A 16,925-nucleotide genomic window follows, 5' to 3' on the forward strand; every position below is an offset into this window, starting at 1 on the left:
CACCTCCCTCCCCCTCCTCCCACAAACCTGCTGTGTCACCTGTCAGACCTCCCAGGCCCTTCCCTCCTGTCACAGGCTCCTGTGTGCGTGCTAAGTCATTTCAGTCATGTCCAACTCTTTGTAGCCCCACAGACTGTAGCCCACCAGCCTCCTCTGTCCATGGGATTCTCCAGGCAAGAATACTGGAGTGGGTTGCCATGCCCTCCTCCAGGGGATCCTCCCCACCCAGGGATTGAACCCATGTCTCTTAGGGTCTCCTGCATTGAAAGGTGGGTTTTTACCACTGGACCATCTGGGAAGCCCCACCACAGGCTCTGGTTCCCTTAATCAGAGGAAGAAGCTGAGGCCCAGAAAGGTGGTGAGATCTGACACTGATCAGGCCTCATTTCAGTCCTGCTGGCTAAGGTGTGTGAGCCCCTGAGCAGGTCACTTGCCCGCTCTGAACCTTAGTTTCTGGATCTGAAGCATGCGCCCTACACTCTGCAGTAGAGACTTGCATGCAGCAGGTGCTCAATGAAAGTCCCCGCTTAGCCTGATTTGTCCTCCAGGTCCCTAAGCCCAGCACCCACCCTCCGCACCCCAACCTCCAGGTCTGGCAGACATGGCTTCCTCCCAGGAGGCCTTCTCAGCTCATCCACTCTGTTCTTCCACTTTCTCACTTCCCTCCCCACCCCGGGCTCCCTTCTGCATTCTGTGACAGCTCGGGGTTCCCACCAGCCCCTGGCTCCTGCCCCCACCAAGGTCTCCCGCCTGCCCAGCAGAGTGCCCCCCACCCATCCACCCACCCACCCCAGTGCCAAGTTCCCACGGGCCTGGCCTCCCCTCCTGCCCGCTGGCCTGGGGGCTCCCACAGCACGGTCTTGTTCCCCCGGGAACAGTGCGTCTGTGTCGCAGACAACAATGTCTTTTCATCTCGGGCGCTGCCCTGGTGCATGCCGGGACGCGGCACAAAGGGCGCTTTGTGCAGCCCGGGGATGTGAGCTCCTGGCTTTGCCACGCGGAGCCGCCAGCCGGGGCCTGTGTCCTTGGGTGCCGGTTATGCAACAGCCCGTCGGGGCTCTGGGATGGGCCCAGGGCTCTGCCCCCCCCGCCCCCGGCCCAGCTCACCTCTGGGCTGCCAGCCCTGCGCCCACACTCCCCTCAGCCTCCCGCCCTCTCCTCTGTCCCCGCGCAGCTGGGCTTCACCGACCTGAACCTGGCGGAGTTTGCAGGGTCGGGCTCCACGGTGCGCTGCTGCCTGCTGGAGGGTTATGACACGAAGAACACCCGACAGGACAACTCCATCCTCAAGGTACTGGGGGCTCTGGGCCTCGTCCCCACTCCTGCCCAGGGGCCGGGGCGGGGGCGGGCCACCTCCCTGTCAGAGGCCCCTGGGGAGCGGTGAAGAACACAGGTTCTCACCCCAGACGGACAGCAAGAGATGCTGGAAAGACCTGGGCCCTGGGGTCAGGAAACCCGCCTCGGAGGCCTGACTCGGCCACTGACCTGTTTCGCCCACCATAATCGGGGCTCAGGGGGTGGACCCCGACAGTCTCTGGTGGTGAGGCCAGCACCCCTTATCTCGTGGTGCCCGACCACAGCCTGGCAGGGAGTGGTGTCTCTTCCTGGCCCCAGTTTTGCACAGGAGGGGCTCAGGCACGGAGGTTTGATCACCCACCCGAAGGCACAGCAAAGCTGGCACCTGACCCTGCAGCCCAGCTCCTAACCACTGGCCCACATGACGCGAGGCCACCTGAGCTCCAGCACCGGGGTGTGGACGCACCTGCTGTCCCAGGACCCGGCAGACCCAGGCAGCTGCCTCCTGAACCTCTGAGGACAGAGATATCGGGGCGTCCACTGCCAGCGCACCTCTCTTCCTCGTCTCCACACCCTTCCGCCTGGCTGAGAAAACAGTCTTGTCCTAACCACAGCCCTGCGAGCTGACCCAGCAGGAGCATGCTTTGTCCGGCAGAGCTGGGCAGGAGGTGGTAGGCAAGGGTGCTGGGGCCTCCTGGACGTTTTGCAGAAGAAGCCAGAGGCCCCTGGAAAGGTCCAGGCTAGCTCTTGTGAGAGCCAGGGTCTCAGTGCATCCGAGACCAGATCAAGGGGACCTCGGGTCCAAGTCCAGCTCCCCCACGTCCTGTCTGCAGGACCTTGGACAGTCATTTATTTCCCCTGAGTCTGAGTCTCAGTTCCTGTGTCTACAGCTGGGGGCCACCACGTACGTGGCAGGCAGGTTGCTATCACAGCCAAATGAAGTAACCCATTCAAAATCTCTGCCTCACCCCAGTAGGCACCGTTTTTGTGGGAGGTATCCCTGGGATTCTCCTTCTCACACCATCACCTGTCACTTCATCCTAGCCCCAATTCAGGGACCCGAATCTTGCCTTGTTTGAACCATTGCTGAACTCTTTGCCCAAGTGGATGTTAAACGTTTCTAATGACTTCTTGCTTTGCTTTATTCAACAAACTTTCACACACCCGTGCCCTCTGTTTTGGACTCTGTGAACCCTCACACTGTTTCAGGCAGGGTGGGCCCCTCCCCTCCCCACCGGGTAGGCATCAAGAGCTGCCCTCCCACCTGCCTCGCCCGTTCTGGGGGCCGTGAGGATGGAGAGTGTCTGCGGCCCCACCCTTGAGGGTCCCACAGTCTAGTCGTCATTCTGAAATGACAGTAGCTGACTTTCACTCCTCACTCACTCCATGCCAGGTGCCCCAGGCATCCTCTCTGCCATCCTATGAGGCAGGCGTTAGGATCAGTTTTGTCCTCTGCACAAGGAAACTTCAGTGAAGTTTGATGGTGTCACCAGGGCCAGCAAGGGACAGAGATGGGATCAGAGTCCAAGCTCATCTGAAGCCAGATTGGGGGGGGGCCAGGCACCTGTGGGGGAGCTGGTGGGGTTGGACGGGGCATGGCTGATCTCCCTGGCTTTTGCACAGGTCACTATTGGAATGTTCCTGCTCTCGGGAGACCCCTGCTTCAAGACGTGAGTGCTGGTGCAGGCCAGCTGAGGGGTGGGGGCTCTGTCCTGGACCTTGTGGGGGGAGGGGCAGGGACTCTTCCCTCCTCCAGGCTCATGGGGTCCCCTGTCTTCTGACCCCAAGCTAGGGCACCCCAGTCACACCCCCTCTCTGTTTTCCCTAGGCCGCCGTCCACTGCCAAGTCCATCTCCATTCCAGGCCAGGATTCCTCCCTGCAGCTGACGTGTAAGGGTGGCGGAACCAGCCGCGGTGGCAGCAGCAGCAACTCCCTGACGGGGTCCCGGCCCCCCAAGGCCCGGCCCACCATCCTCAGCTCAGGTACCGTTCCCCACCTGCCCTCCGCACTCCTCCTGGGACTAAGGCTTTCACCTCCCTCAGTCCCTAGGTCCCAAGGGGGGACACTTGCTGAGCAGAGAAAGCCAGTGGGGTGGTATTCACCCACCCTTGGTCCGTTGGGTGGGCATCTGCGCCCCTCCCATGATCCGGGCTCTGCCTGGCCCCAGAATCACAGCAGCGCCTTGGACAGAGATGGATCAGGTTGCTGGCCTCGTGGCTCTCCCTGTCGAGCAGGAGAGACAGGGGTCAATGAACAATAAATACATCAAATGCTTGTCCGCCTAGAACTGTGACGAGAGCTGGAAGAGAGATATAGAAGGTATCCGCCTGGGGACAACCAGGGAAAGCTCCCTGAAGGGATGTCATTTGAGCTGAAACTGGGGTGTATTGTGCCGTGTTCCTGGCAGAGGGACATGCTAGGAGCTCTTGTTCTGCTCCTTGCTTTGTGACCCTGACTGGCCGTTTTACCTCTCAGGTCTCAGCATCATCCTCTGCAAAGTGGAATCAGCAGTAATAACCACATCTGGATTGCTCTGGGGAGGAACTGAGTAAATGCATGTGCCTTTCCTGGCACCTGGGTCGTCCTCTCTATTTCCCAGCATGTTTCCACTGAATTATCATTATTACTAATGTTACAAAAAATGCAAATGAGCCTGACTCCCCAGAGGAGTGGGTGTGGCAGTTAAGAGGGGGAGGTACTACCAGGAAAGGAGCCCAGTGCTGTAAGGGGTGGAGTAGGCCCTCCCCCAACAAAGCATGAGCCTTGGTCCCTGCACCCCGTCCCTGAGGGTGAGCTCAGAGCTGGGAGGTGGACAACCCCCAAGCTGATCGGTAAGCAGGGTGGCACATGGTGGCCCTAACCTGTGCCACAACAGTGAGGGCACGAGGCCTCAGATCCTGTTTGCTGGGTTGAGTCTGCCCCCAGAGCTGGGAGCTGAGAGGGACCCTCTGACCCCAAGGCCAGCTTTCCTGCCCTCCCATTTTTCCTGCACACCAGTCAGGTGGGGCCCAGAGCAGAAAGCTGGGCTTCTCCCCTGCCTCAGCCTGGGGGCTGCATGCAGGAATGGGGGCTTCCCAGTTCCACTGCTCTCTCCAGCTTCAGGGTCGGGGCCCAGAAGAGCAATCTGGGGACCAGGGCACCGCAGCACATGTGGTGCCTTTTGTGTAAGAAAAGAGATGCTTCTCCCACGTTGGGTGGGAATTTGAGCCCCACAAGCCTCTCTCTCCCCTCAGAGGCAGAGAACCTGCCGGGACTTGAAAAACCTTGTGGCTTTGGGTGGGGACACAGACAGGCCTAGGGTCTAGGCTATGACCTGGGTGTGCTCATGTCTGAAGAGGATGGAAGAGTCTTTGCTTCCTGGGTAGACCAGAAGGACCGGTGGGGGGGTGGGTGCTCTCTGAGCCCTGGGCAGACCCTGCTTGGTTCCCTGTATCTATTGCTGTCAGTGCCTCAAAGTGTGTTCCCCACCCTTATTTACTCCACTCCAGCTACACAGACCCCAGCTCATTGAAGCCTCAGGGCCTTTGCTTATGCTGTTCCCTGGGTCTGGAAGGCCTTTTCTCTGATGCCTTACCTAGCCTGCTCCCTGCCAGACATCCTGAAGGTCTTTCATTAAGGCCACTTCCTCAGAGAAGCCTTCCCTGATTTCAGACTGGATTTCAGACCCGCCTTCCCCCCATATGCTCCCTGCTGTGGGCCATTCGCCAGTTATGGTTAATTATGGGTCATTTTTGTCCTACCTTCTTCCTTCCCACTACTGGGTGCCTGTGACACCCTGTCTCCTGTCCCCCAGCACCCAGTAGAGCGCCCCCCCCGCCATATTTGTGGAATGAAGGAATGATCCTGGGTTCGAGTGCTGACCTGTAGCTCAGGACAGGTTGCTGCCCCACTGAACCTCGGTTTTTCCATCTCTTAAGTGGAAATACATAGTGTGCCCCCCCCCCCCCCCCCCCCCCCCCCGCCACATTCAGTGAGAGGATTAGTGAGAAGCGAGCATACTGGTCACCCCTGCCCCTCCTGGCTTCCAGGGGTGCCGGAGGAGCCAGACCAGAACCTGTCCAGCCCCGAGGAGGTGTTCCATTCCGGCCACTCCCGCAACTCCAGTTACGCCAGCCAGCAGTCCAAGATCTCGGGTGAGTGCCTGCCCGCCCTCCCCATGTCCTTGGCCTCCTGGCCTCCCCGACCCCCGCGTCATGACCTGCACCCCACCGCCCAGCAGGCTACAGCACAGAGCACTCGCGCTCCTCGAGCCTCTCGGATCTGACGCACCGCCGGAACACGTCCACCAGCAGCAGCGCCTCGGGCGGCCTCAGCATGGCCGTGGAGGGGCCCGAAGGCAGCGAGCGCGAGCACCGGCCCCCCGAGAAGCCGCCCCGGCCGCCCCGGCCCCCGCATCTGTCGGACCGCTCGTTCCGGTAGGTCTCACCACAAGTGCTGCTGGAGAGCAGAGCCCTCTGGTGGCTCCCGGAACCTCTGCTCCTCCCCCTGTAACACGGGGACAGCTGGGCCCCGCGGCCTTGGGGTGCGTGGCCGTCGAACCAGCTGATGCTCCATGCTGGCCGCACCAGGCCTGGCGCGCATGCTCAGTGGGCGGATGGTGCGGGTGGTCTAGCGTACCCTGGGGCCCGCCTGCTTCCGCGCCCTGCGGTCTCTCAGAGGCTGGCACTTAACCTCCCAGGGACTCTGCAGCTTCTCTCTAAAACCAGGTCACAGCAGCATCCGCACGGTAGAGTTGATGTGACGGTTCAATGAGCATGTCTGGACCGGCTTCCAAGTGCATTCGGAGGGTCCTGAGTGCGGTGGAGGGGGACTGGGTCCTATGGTCGTCTGACTTTCCTGACTCCCGCCCCACCCCAGGAGGAAGAAGGACTCGGTGGAGAGCCACCCGACCTGGGTGGATGACACGCGCATTGACGCTGATGACATCGTAGAGAAGATCATGCAGAGCCAGGACTTCACGGAAGGGAGCAATACTGAGGGTGAGCTGCCAGTGCAGGCGGGGTGCAGGGGTTGGTGCCCGGGGTGAGCAGCTAGCAGTGACAGGGGGACAGTGCCTGGGGGCTCCCTGGCTTTGCTGCCCCATTCAGCTTCCATCTTCCCCGGTGTCCCTACAGACAGCAACCTCCGGCTGTTTGTGAGCCGCGATGGCACCACCACCCTGAGTGGTATCCAGCTGGCCAACAGGTAGGTCGGGGGGAAGGTTCTGGGCGGGTGATGAGTGTGGCTCTGGGTCCCCGTGGTGAGAGCGTATGGCTTCTGCAGCCCATTGACCTAGCTTTGAATGCCAGCTCTTGTTCGTGTGACTTCGGGCCAGTCATGTCTGTCTGAGCCTCGGTTTATCCATCTGTCAAATGATGTGGATCACACCACCTCACCCGGAAACCTGGGACAGACGCCCCAGGGTTGGTTTGGGAGGGTTCTGAGGAACCTTGGAAAATGCCTGGCACAGGGCTTGCCACACAGCAGGGGCTTCATGTATCTTTATGTTAGATCCCACTTTTTTCCTTCCTCTTGGGCCTGGGAGCTCCTAAAAAATGATGATGACAACTCATGTATCTGTTAAACAAATAGTTTCTGCGCACCAATTTCGATCCACGGTTCTGAGCTAGGTGCTGGGAGTATGGCAGTGAGCAACATAGATTTCTGCTTCATGATGTTCAGAGGCAAGCAGATGTGAGGGTCAAACTTGTGGCTTGAACTCTGCCAGTATATTCTAGAGTATCCTCAAAATCATTGATTTACAGTATGCTGGTCTGTGTGCCTGGCTCATTGAATGAATGAGTGGAGGAACTTACCACCTGCAGGGCTGTGCTGAAGCCTTTACTCCTGGTTCTTGTGGGCCAGATGGGAAAGTGCCCATTTAACATCTAGGGCCAGAGCAGTAGGACGCTTGGCTGGGCTACACTGGGTCCTCAGACCTGCCTTCTGGTGTTGCTTGGCTGAGGCTCAAAATTGCAGCTGCCATCTTTGCGCGGCCTAGGCTGCCCCTAGTGGGGTGGACAGAAAGGAAACAGGGCACTTCTTGGGGCTTTGTGACATCCCTCTCCGGCCCCCTCTGAGGATGAGGAAACTGAGATTGAGCTGCATACTGCGCCCCAGATGACCACAACCCTGCCAGTGGGCCGGACCTCGGTGGGAAAAGCTGATCAAGCTTCCCAGCCTTCTACTGCACTTTCAGCAAGCCCCATAGTCCCGCTGAACCTCAGTTTCTCTATCCGTCAAGTGGCCCTGCCGCAGATCCTCTCTGCCTGAACTGCTGTGAGGATGGGCACAGCACACCCCAGCTTGCGAGCTGCTGGAGCCCGGGGGCTTGGACATGGTCCGTGCGAGCTCTGTGACTCCACAGGCTCAGGTACTTCACATCGGTGTCACCCTGGGCAGGTGACTCCACTTCTCTGAGACTCAGTTTCTCGCTCTGCAAAATGGGGCCAGTTAACGGTGCTTGTGAAGTACCTCCCAGGGCTGGCCCAGAGGACCATCAGGGAGGACAAGCTGACCTCTTTCTCCCCCACAGGGTCTCCTCTGGGGTCTATGAGCCAGTCGTGATTGAAAGCCATTGAGGAGCAGGTGCCCCGGCTGGAGAAGGGCCCTGCCTTCACGGGCGTCCAGACCCGCATCATTCCACAGGGGACCTTCGCCTTCGGATCACCATCCATGCTGCCTCTCATCTGTGCCTCCTCCATGCACTCCAGCCCCAAAGCATCATTCCATTGACCTCCCATCTATGCTGGGATGCTCATGGCCCGCCAGGGCCCCGGGCACCACTGTGAATATTCTCCTCTGAACCACTAGAGGGCAGGACACATGGGCCCATGAAGCAGGTGGGCAGAGACCCATGGCGGGCACCGCCCCTCTGAGACCCACCTGAGCCCTCGGTGAGGACATTCAGCAGTTCCTGCACATGCAGGGAGGCTGGTGGCCGCGGGCGCTCTGTCCTGTGTCCCTGTTCACTCCAGGAGCGCTGACTCAGCCCTGGCAGGGCCTCACTCCATTGCCCCCTTGTCCTTGGAGGGGCAGTCCATCCCCCGGAATCCTGCCACCGTGGCCCTCTGACTGCTTAGTGCTTCAGCCGTCCCTCCCCTGCGTCCTGGGGGACCTGCTGGCAGCCTCCTCCGGGAAACCAAGACCTCAAACCCCACCCGCGCTCCAGATTGAGACCCCACCTCCCCCGCAGCGAATGTTCTCCTGCTGCCCGGCAGCCTGCACTTTGCACACGCTTGTCTCCAGCACAGCGCCCTGGCCCTCGCCTGCCCATCCACTGAGCCCTTCCCAAGGATCCCTGGGCACTGCCTGCCGTGCGGTCAGCAGCCCAGCCCTCGCAGCCCGGCTGGAACGTGGCACTGCCCCTGCCCCTCCCTGCCCTCTCCGGTTGGCTCCAGCTCAGGCCTGAGCCCCCTGCTGAGAAAGGTCTGAGCCTGAGCAGCGGTTCCCCTCTGCCCAGGGCTGGGTCCTGGGCAGCTAGCTTCTGTTAATGAAGCCAGGAAAGGTGTCTCCCAAGGCCCTGGAGGTCAGCAGCCCGGCTGGGCTGGGTTTGCCAAGCCAAGCACCCTTTCTCTCCCCTCAGGCTCAGTTGGCCCAGGCCAGGGCCGATGCGGAGAGGCAGATGGGCTGTAGCTGGACTGGCCCGGAGCTGGCTTCCTGGCCAGAAAAGCCTCAGCCTACCTCTGAAAACATGCCCTCTCTGGGCAAAGGAGAGGGCGGGGTGGGGGGGTCCATTAAGGGGGTTTTCCCAGCGGGGAGCAGTCTGGCCCTGCCCCCGCCCCTACCCCTAGCTATACCCTCTGCTCTCAGCACTTTCCCCTGGCCTTGTCCTCCTTACTTGCTTGAAGGTGGGTTCTGGCTGCCCGCCAGTCCCTGGACAGACTCCCCCGACACTCTAAATTTCACTCATTTTGTATAAACCCAGCAGGCTGGTGTTTGCGTAGCCCCATACCTTTTTCCTTTTCTTTCCTGATTTTTTTTTTTTTCTTTTCTTTTTCTTTCCTTCCTCCCTTTCATTTTCTTTTTTAAGAGTTCACAGTTTGGTATTTCCTCCTCCCCCAGGCGAGGGGAGGTGCTTCTGTTCTCCCCCTACCCGCTGGCTGGGTCCCAGCAGGGCTGGGGATCTGGGGTGGGGGGTGGGGGGTGCCCTTCCCAGGCTGGGAGGGGTCCTTGCCTTCTGCCTCACTGGCAAGAATTGGACTTGGTCTTGGAACCTCCTGGCATTGGGACCAGAGCATTGCTAGGATTTCTGTTGTTTTTAATGCCCTAACCCTTTTAGAAAATGAATGTGAGAAGGTGCCTGCCGAGGCAGGATGGAGCGTTTGCTCTGGCTGGGGAAGGCTCTGGTCAGCTCTGCAGGTCCCTTCCTGCTCCACAGACACCTGGCACTTTAAAAGGGAGCTGGCCGCACTGTCTGCAGTTGAAGTGACCCCCAGAAGATGGGGGAACGCTGTCCTTCCCTTCTGTATCTGCACGACCTCAGCCCAGTGAGGTGATGTATTCAAGGTGTCTTTAGGGTCTGAGTCAACATTCTGGGGACTTCAGGCATAAGATAGCTGGTTTTGGTGCTGTTGGGGAGAATTCCCCATACCAGGAACCCCAACCTCACCACTAGGTGAGGTCTGAATTTGACAGTCACCCCAGAAGGAAACAGAGCCTGCCACACCCTCCCATGCCAGGCCCTGGGCCAGGGTAACGGACTGATAAAATTCGGCCACAACCAAATCAATGCTGGCTGGAGCCGGAGGCCTGGAGCCCCGGAGCCCCAGCCTCATCCCCACGTGGGAGCCCTTTCTTCGACCCTCTGGTCCCCTCAAGCTCAGTGAATTCCCATTAGGTGCCCACAGCTCTGGACTAAAAATCCTATATTTAGAAAGAGATAGAATATATTAGAGATATTTTTGGAAAGGAATTGGTCTATGCAATGCCAGTTTGGAATCTTCTTGAAAGACAGTTTAACGTTTTTACTAGGAGATTTAAAGAAAAGAAAGGTCTACAATATTTTTAGGTTGTTTCTTGTTTTGTTTTGTTTTTTTCTGGTCACCCCACAAACCGACCACATGGCATGATCCGCCAAGGTGGAGAATGCCCACGGTCTTCTCTCTTTTGGGAGATGAGCAGGGAGATGGGGGGAGGGGAGGCTTTTTGTTTTTTTTTAAACACCCCTCCTTTCTAACAGAATGTTACCATCACCACCCCCTGATTCAGTGGGCTGTGTTTGTCCCAGCTTCTGTTGTAGAAAATAACATTGTAAGGGGAAATCAGCCTAGTGTCAGTGTCTTGGTTTGGGGGGGGGAGGGCAGGGATTAAATGTTGCAGATTTTGTTATGGCATGTTGGTTCTTGCTTGTTTTACTGAGTTGAATCCCGGGTCACAGATGGCATCAGAAGGGAGCCAGATGTAGGAGGTGACACTCTGGGGGTGGGAGAGACGTCGGTGGCCGGGGTTCTTGGTTGTCCTGGCTGCAATCATTACAATTATTATCACTGTTACTACTACACATTCGTTGGGAGGAAACTTTGGCCCAGGAAGGGCAGTTTCTTGCCAACCTCACACTTACAAGGTGGCAGCTCTGACCTCAGAGCCCAAGTTCAAACCTCCCCAGAGTCAGGTGGCCTCTAACAAGCACGCCTGAGGACCGATGACTGCTTGTGCCTCAGCTTTCGCAGCTGCAAATGGGGTTGTGGATCAAATTAGGAGGTGGGTATACAGGAGGGCTCTTGACCCACCCGAGAGACGCTAAGAGTTTTCCCAGCCTCCCTAAAGCCACAGGCCAGCATTGTCTCCAGGCTTGGACCACCTCACTCCCTGCCCTTGACTCAAGTTCCTGAAGAGCTGGCATGGCCACCAAGCTCTGGGAAAGGCAAGTCACCCTGGGCCTTTCATGAGCTCAGAAATGGCAGGAATCCTCAGAGCTCTGGACAAGCTGGAAGGGACCAGACTACCAGGCCTTGTCCCTGCCCAAGCACTGCATTATCTTCACCCATTCCCAGCGCTGATGCCTGCTCATGCCCCAGAAAACCCTGGAGACTGATTCTCAGCCCCTTCCTCGGTTCTGTGCACACCTGGCAAGGGATGAGTTGGCTCCTGGCTGAGCCCCAATTCTCCTGAGACAGAGAGGGAAGGAATAGACTGTAAGGTCCAAAAAAGTTTGCTCCTTTGAAACACAGTAATGCTCAGTGGTGGCTCAGACAGTAAGAATCTGTTCAATCCCTGGATCAGGAAGATCCTCTGGAGAAGCGAATGGCTTGCCACTCCAGTATTCTTGCCTGGAGAATTCCATTGACAGAGGAGCCTGGTGAGCTACAGTCCAGTTCAGTTTAGTTCAGTTGCTCAGCTGTGTCCGACTCTGCGACCCCCTGGACTGCAGCACACCAGGCCTCCCTGTCCATCGCCAACTCCCGGAGTTTACTCAAACTCATGTCCATTGAGTTGGTGATGCCTTCCAACCATCTCATCCTCTGTCATCCCCTCTCCTCCTGACTTCAATCATTCCCAGCATCAGGGTCTTCTCAAATGAGTCAGCTCTTCACATCAGGTGGCCAATGTATTGGAGTTTCAGCATCAGTCCTTCCACTGAATATTCAGGACTGAATTCCTTTAGGATGGACTGGTTGGATCTCCTTGCAGTCCAAGGGACTCTCAAGAGTCTTCTCCAACACCACAGTTCAAAAGCATCAATTCTTCAGTACTCAGCTTTCTTTATAGTCCAACTCTCACATCCATACATGATTAATGGAAAAACCATAGCTTTGACTAGACAGACCTTTGTTGGCAAAATGTCTCTGCTCTTTAATATGCTGTCTAGGTTGGTCATAATTTCCTTCCAAGGAGTAAGCGTCTTTTAATTTCATGGCTGCATTGACCATCTGCAGCGATTTTGGAGCCCCCAAAAATAAAGTCTGTCACTGTTTCCACTGTTTCCCCATCTATTTGCCATGAAGTGATGGGACCAGATGCCATAATCTTAGTTTTCTGAATGTTGAGCTTTAAGCCAACTTTTTCACTCTCCTCTTTCACTTTCACCAAGAGGCTCTTTAGTTCTTTGTTTTCTGCCATAAGGGTGGTGGGTGTCATCTGCGTATCTGAGGTTATTGATATTTCTCCCAGCAATCTTGATTCCAGCTTGTGTTTCATCCAGTCCAGCGTTTCTCATGATGTACTCTGCATATAAGTTAAATAAGCAGGGTGACAATATACAGCCTTGTCCTACTCCTTTCACTATCTGGAACCAGTCCATGAGCTTGCAAAGAGTCAGACATGACTAAGCACAACTTTTCCATGTTTTTTTCCATGCTAAGTGAAAAATCAATATATAAAATGATGGGGGGAAAATGTTCCTCTCAGCTTTGCGATGGGCTCAGACAACCCAAGAGACAGATGCGGCCAGCAGGAGCAAGCCATGGCTGGTTCAGACTCGATCTTTGCATGCCCCTGCCCCCCTCCTCTCCAAGTGAAGACAGCACAGGGAGAGCCTGGCATTGCCAGATGCTATTCTCTATAGCACTGCAGAAGTCACCAAAATCTTAAAGCTGGTTGACTGATTCAAAGCTCCCAGTTGTCCCAAGCCTCATTCTGGGCACTGGGGATACAGACCCTTTCCTCAGGGGGCTCACAGTCAAGTGGGCCAGGTCAACAAGTAACTCAGATAATTAAAACGCAGTGATGGGGCCTGATGGCTCACTGGTAAAGAATCCACCTGCCAGTGCAGGAGACTAGGTTGGATCCTTGATCCAGGAGGGCCCCACATGCTGCGGATCAGCTAAGCCCTCTGCATCTCAAGTACAACCTGTGCTCATAGAGCCTGTGAGCCGCAGCTACTGAAGCCCGCATGCCCTACAGCTCGTGCTCTGCAACGAAAAAGCCACGGCAATAAAAGGCTCTGCACGGCAACTAAAAAAGAGCCCTCGCAGCAACGAAGACCCAGCGCGGCCAAAAATAAATAAAAAACAGAAAGGCAGTGACAAGCGTCTTCCTGGTGATGCATTTGGGGCTGTGAAGCACAGAGGAAGGGACCCCGGCTCCTCCTTCTCCTCCTACCCTAGGCGGGTTCTTTACCTTACCCTCAACAGACACGTTCGGGCTTCGGGACCAGGAAGTAGCGCCCTCGGGTGGTGGAGTCAGCTATACACCACTGACAGACTGTGATCTGAAAAGTTCTTGCCCCTCTCTTGAGCCTCCTTTTCCCTACCTGAAACACGGGACTTCTGACCATTCACCCCCATCCTATTCTGGCTTTAGGACTCTGGGATATTGAGAGATGGGCTTTTTTTTTTCCCTCGGGCGAGTTCGACAGGACCGAGCCCACAAGTGCCAAGCCTATCTCGGTTCCTCAACTCGGTCTCACTGCAGAGAGATTCGGGAACGCGTCACAGAATGTCCTCGAGAAACTACATTTCCCGACATGCAAAGAGGAGGCGGTGCCCGCCCGTCTCCGGCGACAAGGTCCCGGACCATCCTGAGGACTACGACTCCCGGCGTGCCCCGCGGCTCAAGGCCGGAAGGGCCCGGATCCGGAACCGGATGGGGCTTGCGTCCCCGGTGCCTGAAGCGCTGGGGAAATGGTGAGCTTGAGGCCGAGTGTCGGCAATGGGGGCGTCTGGGAGGTGGGGTCCTGGGTCTGCTCGGGAGCTGGGGCTTGAGCACTCGGAGCCGGTATCGCTCTCCCGCCGTCCCATCGTACGAGCGATAGACTTTGGCCCGGTACTTTCTCTTCCGACCTAGAAAAGATACCTAGTCAGTCACGTCACATGTGTCAGCTGAGTAAATGGACGTGATCGGGCCGCAACGACCCCCACTCCTTCCTAAACGGAGGATCTCTTCCTCAGTTGAATCTTCCCTTTTCTGCAGGCCACGGGAACAGACCAGGTGGTGGGACTCGGCCTCGTCGCCCTTAGTCTGATCATCTTCACTTATTACACCGCCTGGGTAATTCTCTTGGTATGTGTGCCTCCCCGCCCTCTCTCACCTCCCATCCCTGAATCTTGAAGCCAACTCCTCACATCATTTTAGCGGGCATTGTGCTAGGTGCTGTCACTGCATATCTCATGAAAGCTCCAGGACAGCACTATGAGGAAGATGGTAACAGGTGCCCCTATTTTATAGGCGAGGAAGCAGAAGCTCTAGGGGAGGGCTCCGGGTGGAATCCTTAACCACTGCACTGCGAGTTCCTGTCCTTGATTTGCTTTGCTTTTGATGGGAGTTCTAGTCCTTCTGGTTATCCTGCGGGCGCTTGGGCAGGACAATCCCAGTGGATTTTGTGAGTGTTTAGCATTTTTTTTTTCCCCCGTGGGAAATCTTTTTTGGTTACTGCTTTAAAAGTGCAGTGTTTGTTTGAAGGGCAAAATATTGCAGAAGTCGGTATCCTTTGGAGAAAAATGTTAGTAAAGAAAACCTTGGAGTCCTCGTTGGGAATCACTCGCGGATTCCTCATGTCCCCTTTGTGCTTGCCAAGTTGTGAGGGCAAGTCCTACCAGGTCTCTAGCCCCAACTTTGGGCGAGCACCAGTCAAGTGCCCAGTACACAACCATTAGATAACTGAAGGAAGGGAACAAACCAAGGCACCCAGAGTGCTATCATCTTAGAGAAAAGCAAATGCAGTGCTTTGATGGGGTCAACCCCTGAGATGGAGGAGGTGGGCTGTTTGGACTTGGGGAGATGAGCAGAGCAAGGAACACTCACTAGAGCTCTGCCTTTGATGCCAGCCATTCATCGACAGTCAGCATGTCATCCACAAGTATTTCCTGCCCCGAGCCTATGCCATTGCTATCCCACTGGCTGCCGGCCTCCTGCTGCTCCTGTTTGTGGGTAAGTTCCCCCAACCCTGGACAGGGTGTCTCGGGGACCCCATGACCCCCTCCCAATACCAAACATGCTGCTACACTTCATCACTCACTGTACGTCTGCTTGAGGCTTCTTACCCCCCAACTCACGTCCTGGGGTTTCCCTGTTCATCCTTCAGGGCTGTCAGTCTTCCCGATGCCTCAGGCTCACTGGAATCTAATGGGATGTCTCCCTCTTTCTTGCTCCCTCCACCACCACCGCTCTGCTCACACCTCCATCACCTCTCACCTCCTTGTCACCCTGGTTCATGATTCTTGCATCTATCTCCCAGGGTCTAGCGTGTGGGCCTTATAGGGGCAGGGACTGTGGTTTTATCATTACTATGTCCTCACCCCAAGCACAAGCTGTGGCACTGAGTTGGTGCTCAAGAAAGTGGTTTGGATGAATCAACAATTAGCTCTCTGGATGATGGGGTAGGTGGATGATGGATGCTGAGTGGGTGAGTGGTTCGGTAGATGGACAGGTGGTCGGGTGAGTAGATAGATAGTTGGGTGGATCTTATTCCATGTAGAATCAGAAACACTAAACTCAGCAAATTGCGTGTGGTAGTCACTCAGCTGATGTTTGTTGAATGAGTACAGGCAGAAGTGTGGCTTGATGAATGGTTAGGGAAATAGCCTCCAGGGCATGGCCTGGAGGGCAGTTAGGTAGCTGCTTGGCCTCTTGTGTGGCTCACTGCCATGCTTGGGTCCTGCTCTGGCCTCCCCAGGCTTCCCTTGTGGCCCAGCTGGTAAAGAATCTGCCTGCAATGTGGGAGACCTGGGTTTGATCCCTGGGTTGGGAAGATCCCCTGGAGGAGGGAATGGGTACCCACTCCAGTATTCTGGCCTGAAGAATTCCACGGGCTGTGTAGCCCATGGGGTCACAAAGAGTCGGATACAACTGAGCAACTTTCACTTTCACTTCACTCTCTGACCTCCCAGCAGTCCTGAGCCAGGATCTTACCTGCCTTTTCTGGTCTGTGTATTCCAGGTATATTCATCACCTACGTGATGCTGAAGAACCAGAAGGATACCAAAAAGGCTCAGTGAAGGCCCAGCAGGAATGAGGCTGCTGGCCCCTTCTCTGCTTTTTCTCCAGGCAGACCCAATGGGGGTGCCCACAGGACCCATCCAGGCACTGAGGCCCCCTCAAGCCTGATTGCCCTGCAAACACCCCTGTGGGATGGAAGCCGTTCAGGACTCACCCCTGGCTGACCAGTGCCCCTGCTCCTCCTTCCAGAAGCCAGGGAGGAGAAGTACCTGGAAGTCTCCATCTCACCCCTCTTCTGACTCAGGGCCTGGAAGATGCTGGTCCCCCTCCACATACACACACACCTCCCCTTCAGACCACTATCATTTTTCCCGCTGGATTCTACACTTGCCTCAGTTTCCTTCTTGTCATATGATGGTGTTGGACTTGGCAGGTTCTGGGGCATCATGTGACCTCTCCCCACATATCCTGCTCCTCCACAAAGGCAGCCTTCCCAGGTCTGACATAGCCCCAGACCCCACAAGGATTTCTGGACCTGGAGAGCCTAGAGGGAGGCCTTGACCTCTAAGGGGCCCCAGGGTACATTAGGTTGGCCACAGGGGGCTCCCCAGATTGACTGCTTCTCCTGGAGGCCCAGCCCCCCAGCCTCAGTGCTGGCCTGATGGGAGAGCTGAACAATAAACACTGTTTTCTTTGTCTCAGTGCCATCCCTGACCCAAGGAGCCCAGGGGCTGGGAGCTGGCCTGTGCGTTGGTCTCAGATCAGGAGACACTGGTTTGTACAACGAGGGTGCCTTGGGTACCTCCTGGATTATCCCCGTGCTGGACACAGG

The 16,925-nt window shown here is 56.5% G+C and overlaps 2 protein-coding genes across 3 annotated transcripts in view; both read left to right on the plus strand.

Annotated features, from left to right (window-relative positions):
• EEIG1 (estrogen-induced osteoclastogenesis regulator 1) overlaps positions 1–10,581 on the plus strand; it is a 34,919-nt gene extending 24,338 nt beyond the window's left edge. The window contains exons 4-11 of one of the 2 annotated variants that reach the window (XM_065928372.1): positions 1,175–1,291; positions 2,920–2,966; positions 3,125–3,279; positions 5,326–5,430; positions 5,514–5,712; positions 6,155–6,276; positions 6,412–6,481; positions 7,812–10,581. In XM_065928372.1, coding sequence (XP_065784444.1) covers positions 1,175–1,291; positions 2,920–2,966; positions 3,125–3,279; positions 5,326–5,430; positions 5,514–5,712; positions 6,155–6,276; positions 6,412–6,481; positions 7,812–7,857 — 861 coding nt within the window. In that variant the 3' untranslated portion in view covers positions 7,858–10,581. The remainder of the gene's footprint in view (positions 1–1,174; positions 1,292–2,919; positions 2,967–3,124; positions 3,280–5,325; positions 5,431–5,513; positions 5,713–6,154; positions 6,277–6,411; positions 6,482–7,811) is intronic. The other variant, XM_065928374.1, reaches the window with a different exon arrangement.
• A 23-nt stretch (positions 10,582–10,604) lies between these two features.
• On the plus strand, positions 10,605–16,791 carry DPM2 (dolichyl-phosphate mannosyltransferase subunit 2, regulatory). Its single transcript, XM_065928375.1, has 4 exons — positions 10,605–13,842; positions 14,129–14,218; positions 14,983–15,085; positions 16,094–16,791. Exons 1-4 carry the CDS (start codon positions 13,840–13,842, stop codon positions 16,150–16,152), a joined length of 255 nt encoding a protein of 84 aa, XP_065784447.1. The 5' UTR covers positions 10,605–13,839; the 3' UTR covers positions 16,153–16,791.
• Positions 16,792–16,925: the final 134 nt, after the last annotated feature.

The sequence above is a fragment of the Muntiacus reevesi genome, chromosome 3 (assembly GCF_963930625.1).
Source record: "Muntiacus reevesi chromosome 3, mMunRee1.1, whole genome shotgun sequence".
In the NCBI taxonomy this organism is placed as follows: domain Eukaryota; kingdom Metazoa; phylum Chordata; class Mammalia; order Artiodactyla; family Cervidae; genus Muntiacus; species Muntiacus reevesi.

Coding starts and splice junctions, on each gene's coding strand:
- DPM2 (XM_065928375.1), top strand. Junction 14,219..14,982: donor CCGCCTGGGTAATTCTCTTG/GTATGTGTGCCT, acceptor CTTTGATGCCAG/CCATTCATCGACAGTCAGCA. Junction 15,086..16,093: donor CCTGCTGCTCCTGTTTGTGG/GTAAGTTCCCCC, acceptor TGTGTATTCCAG/GTATATTCATCACCTACGTG.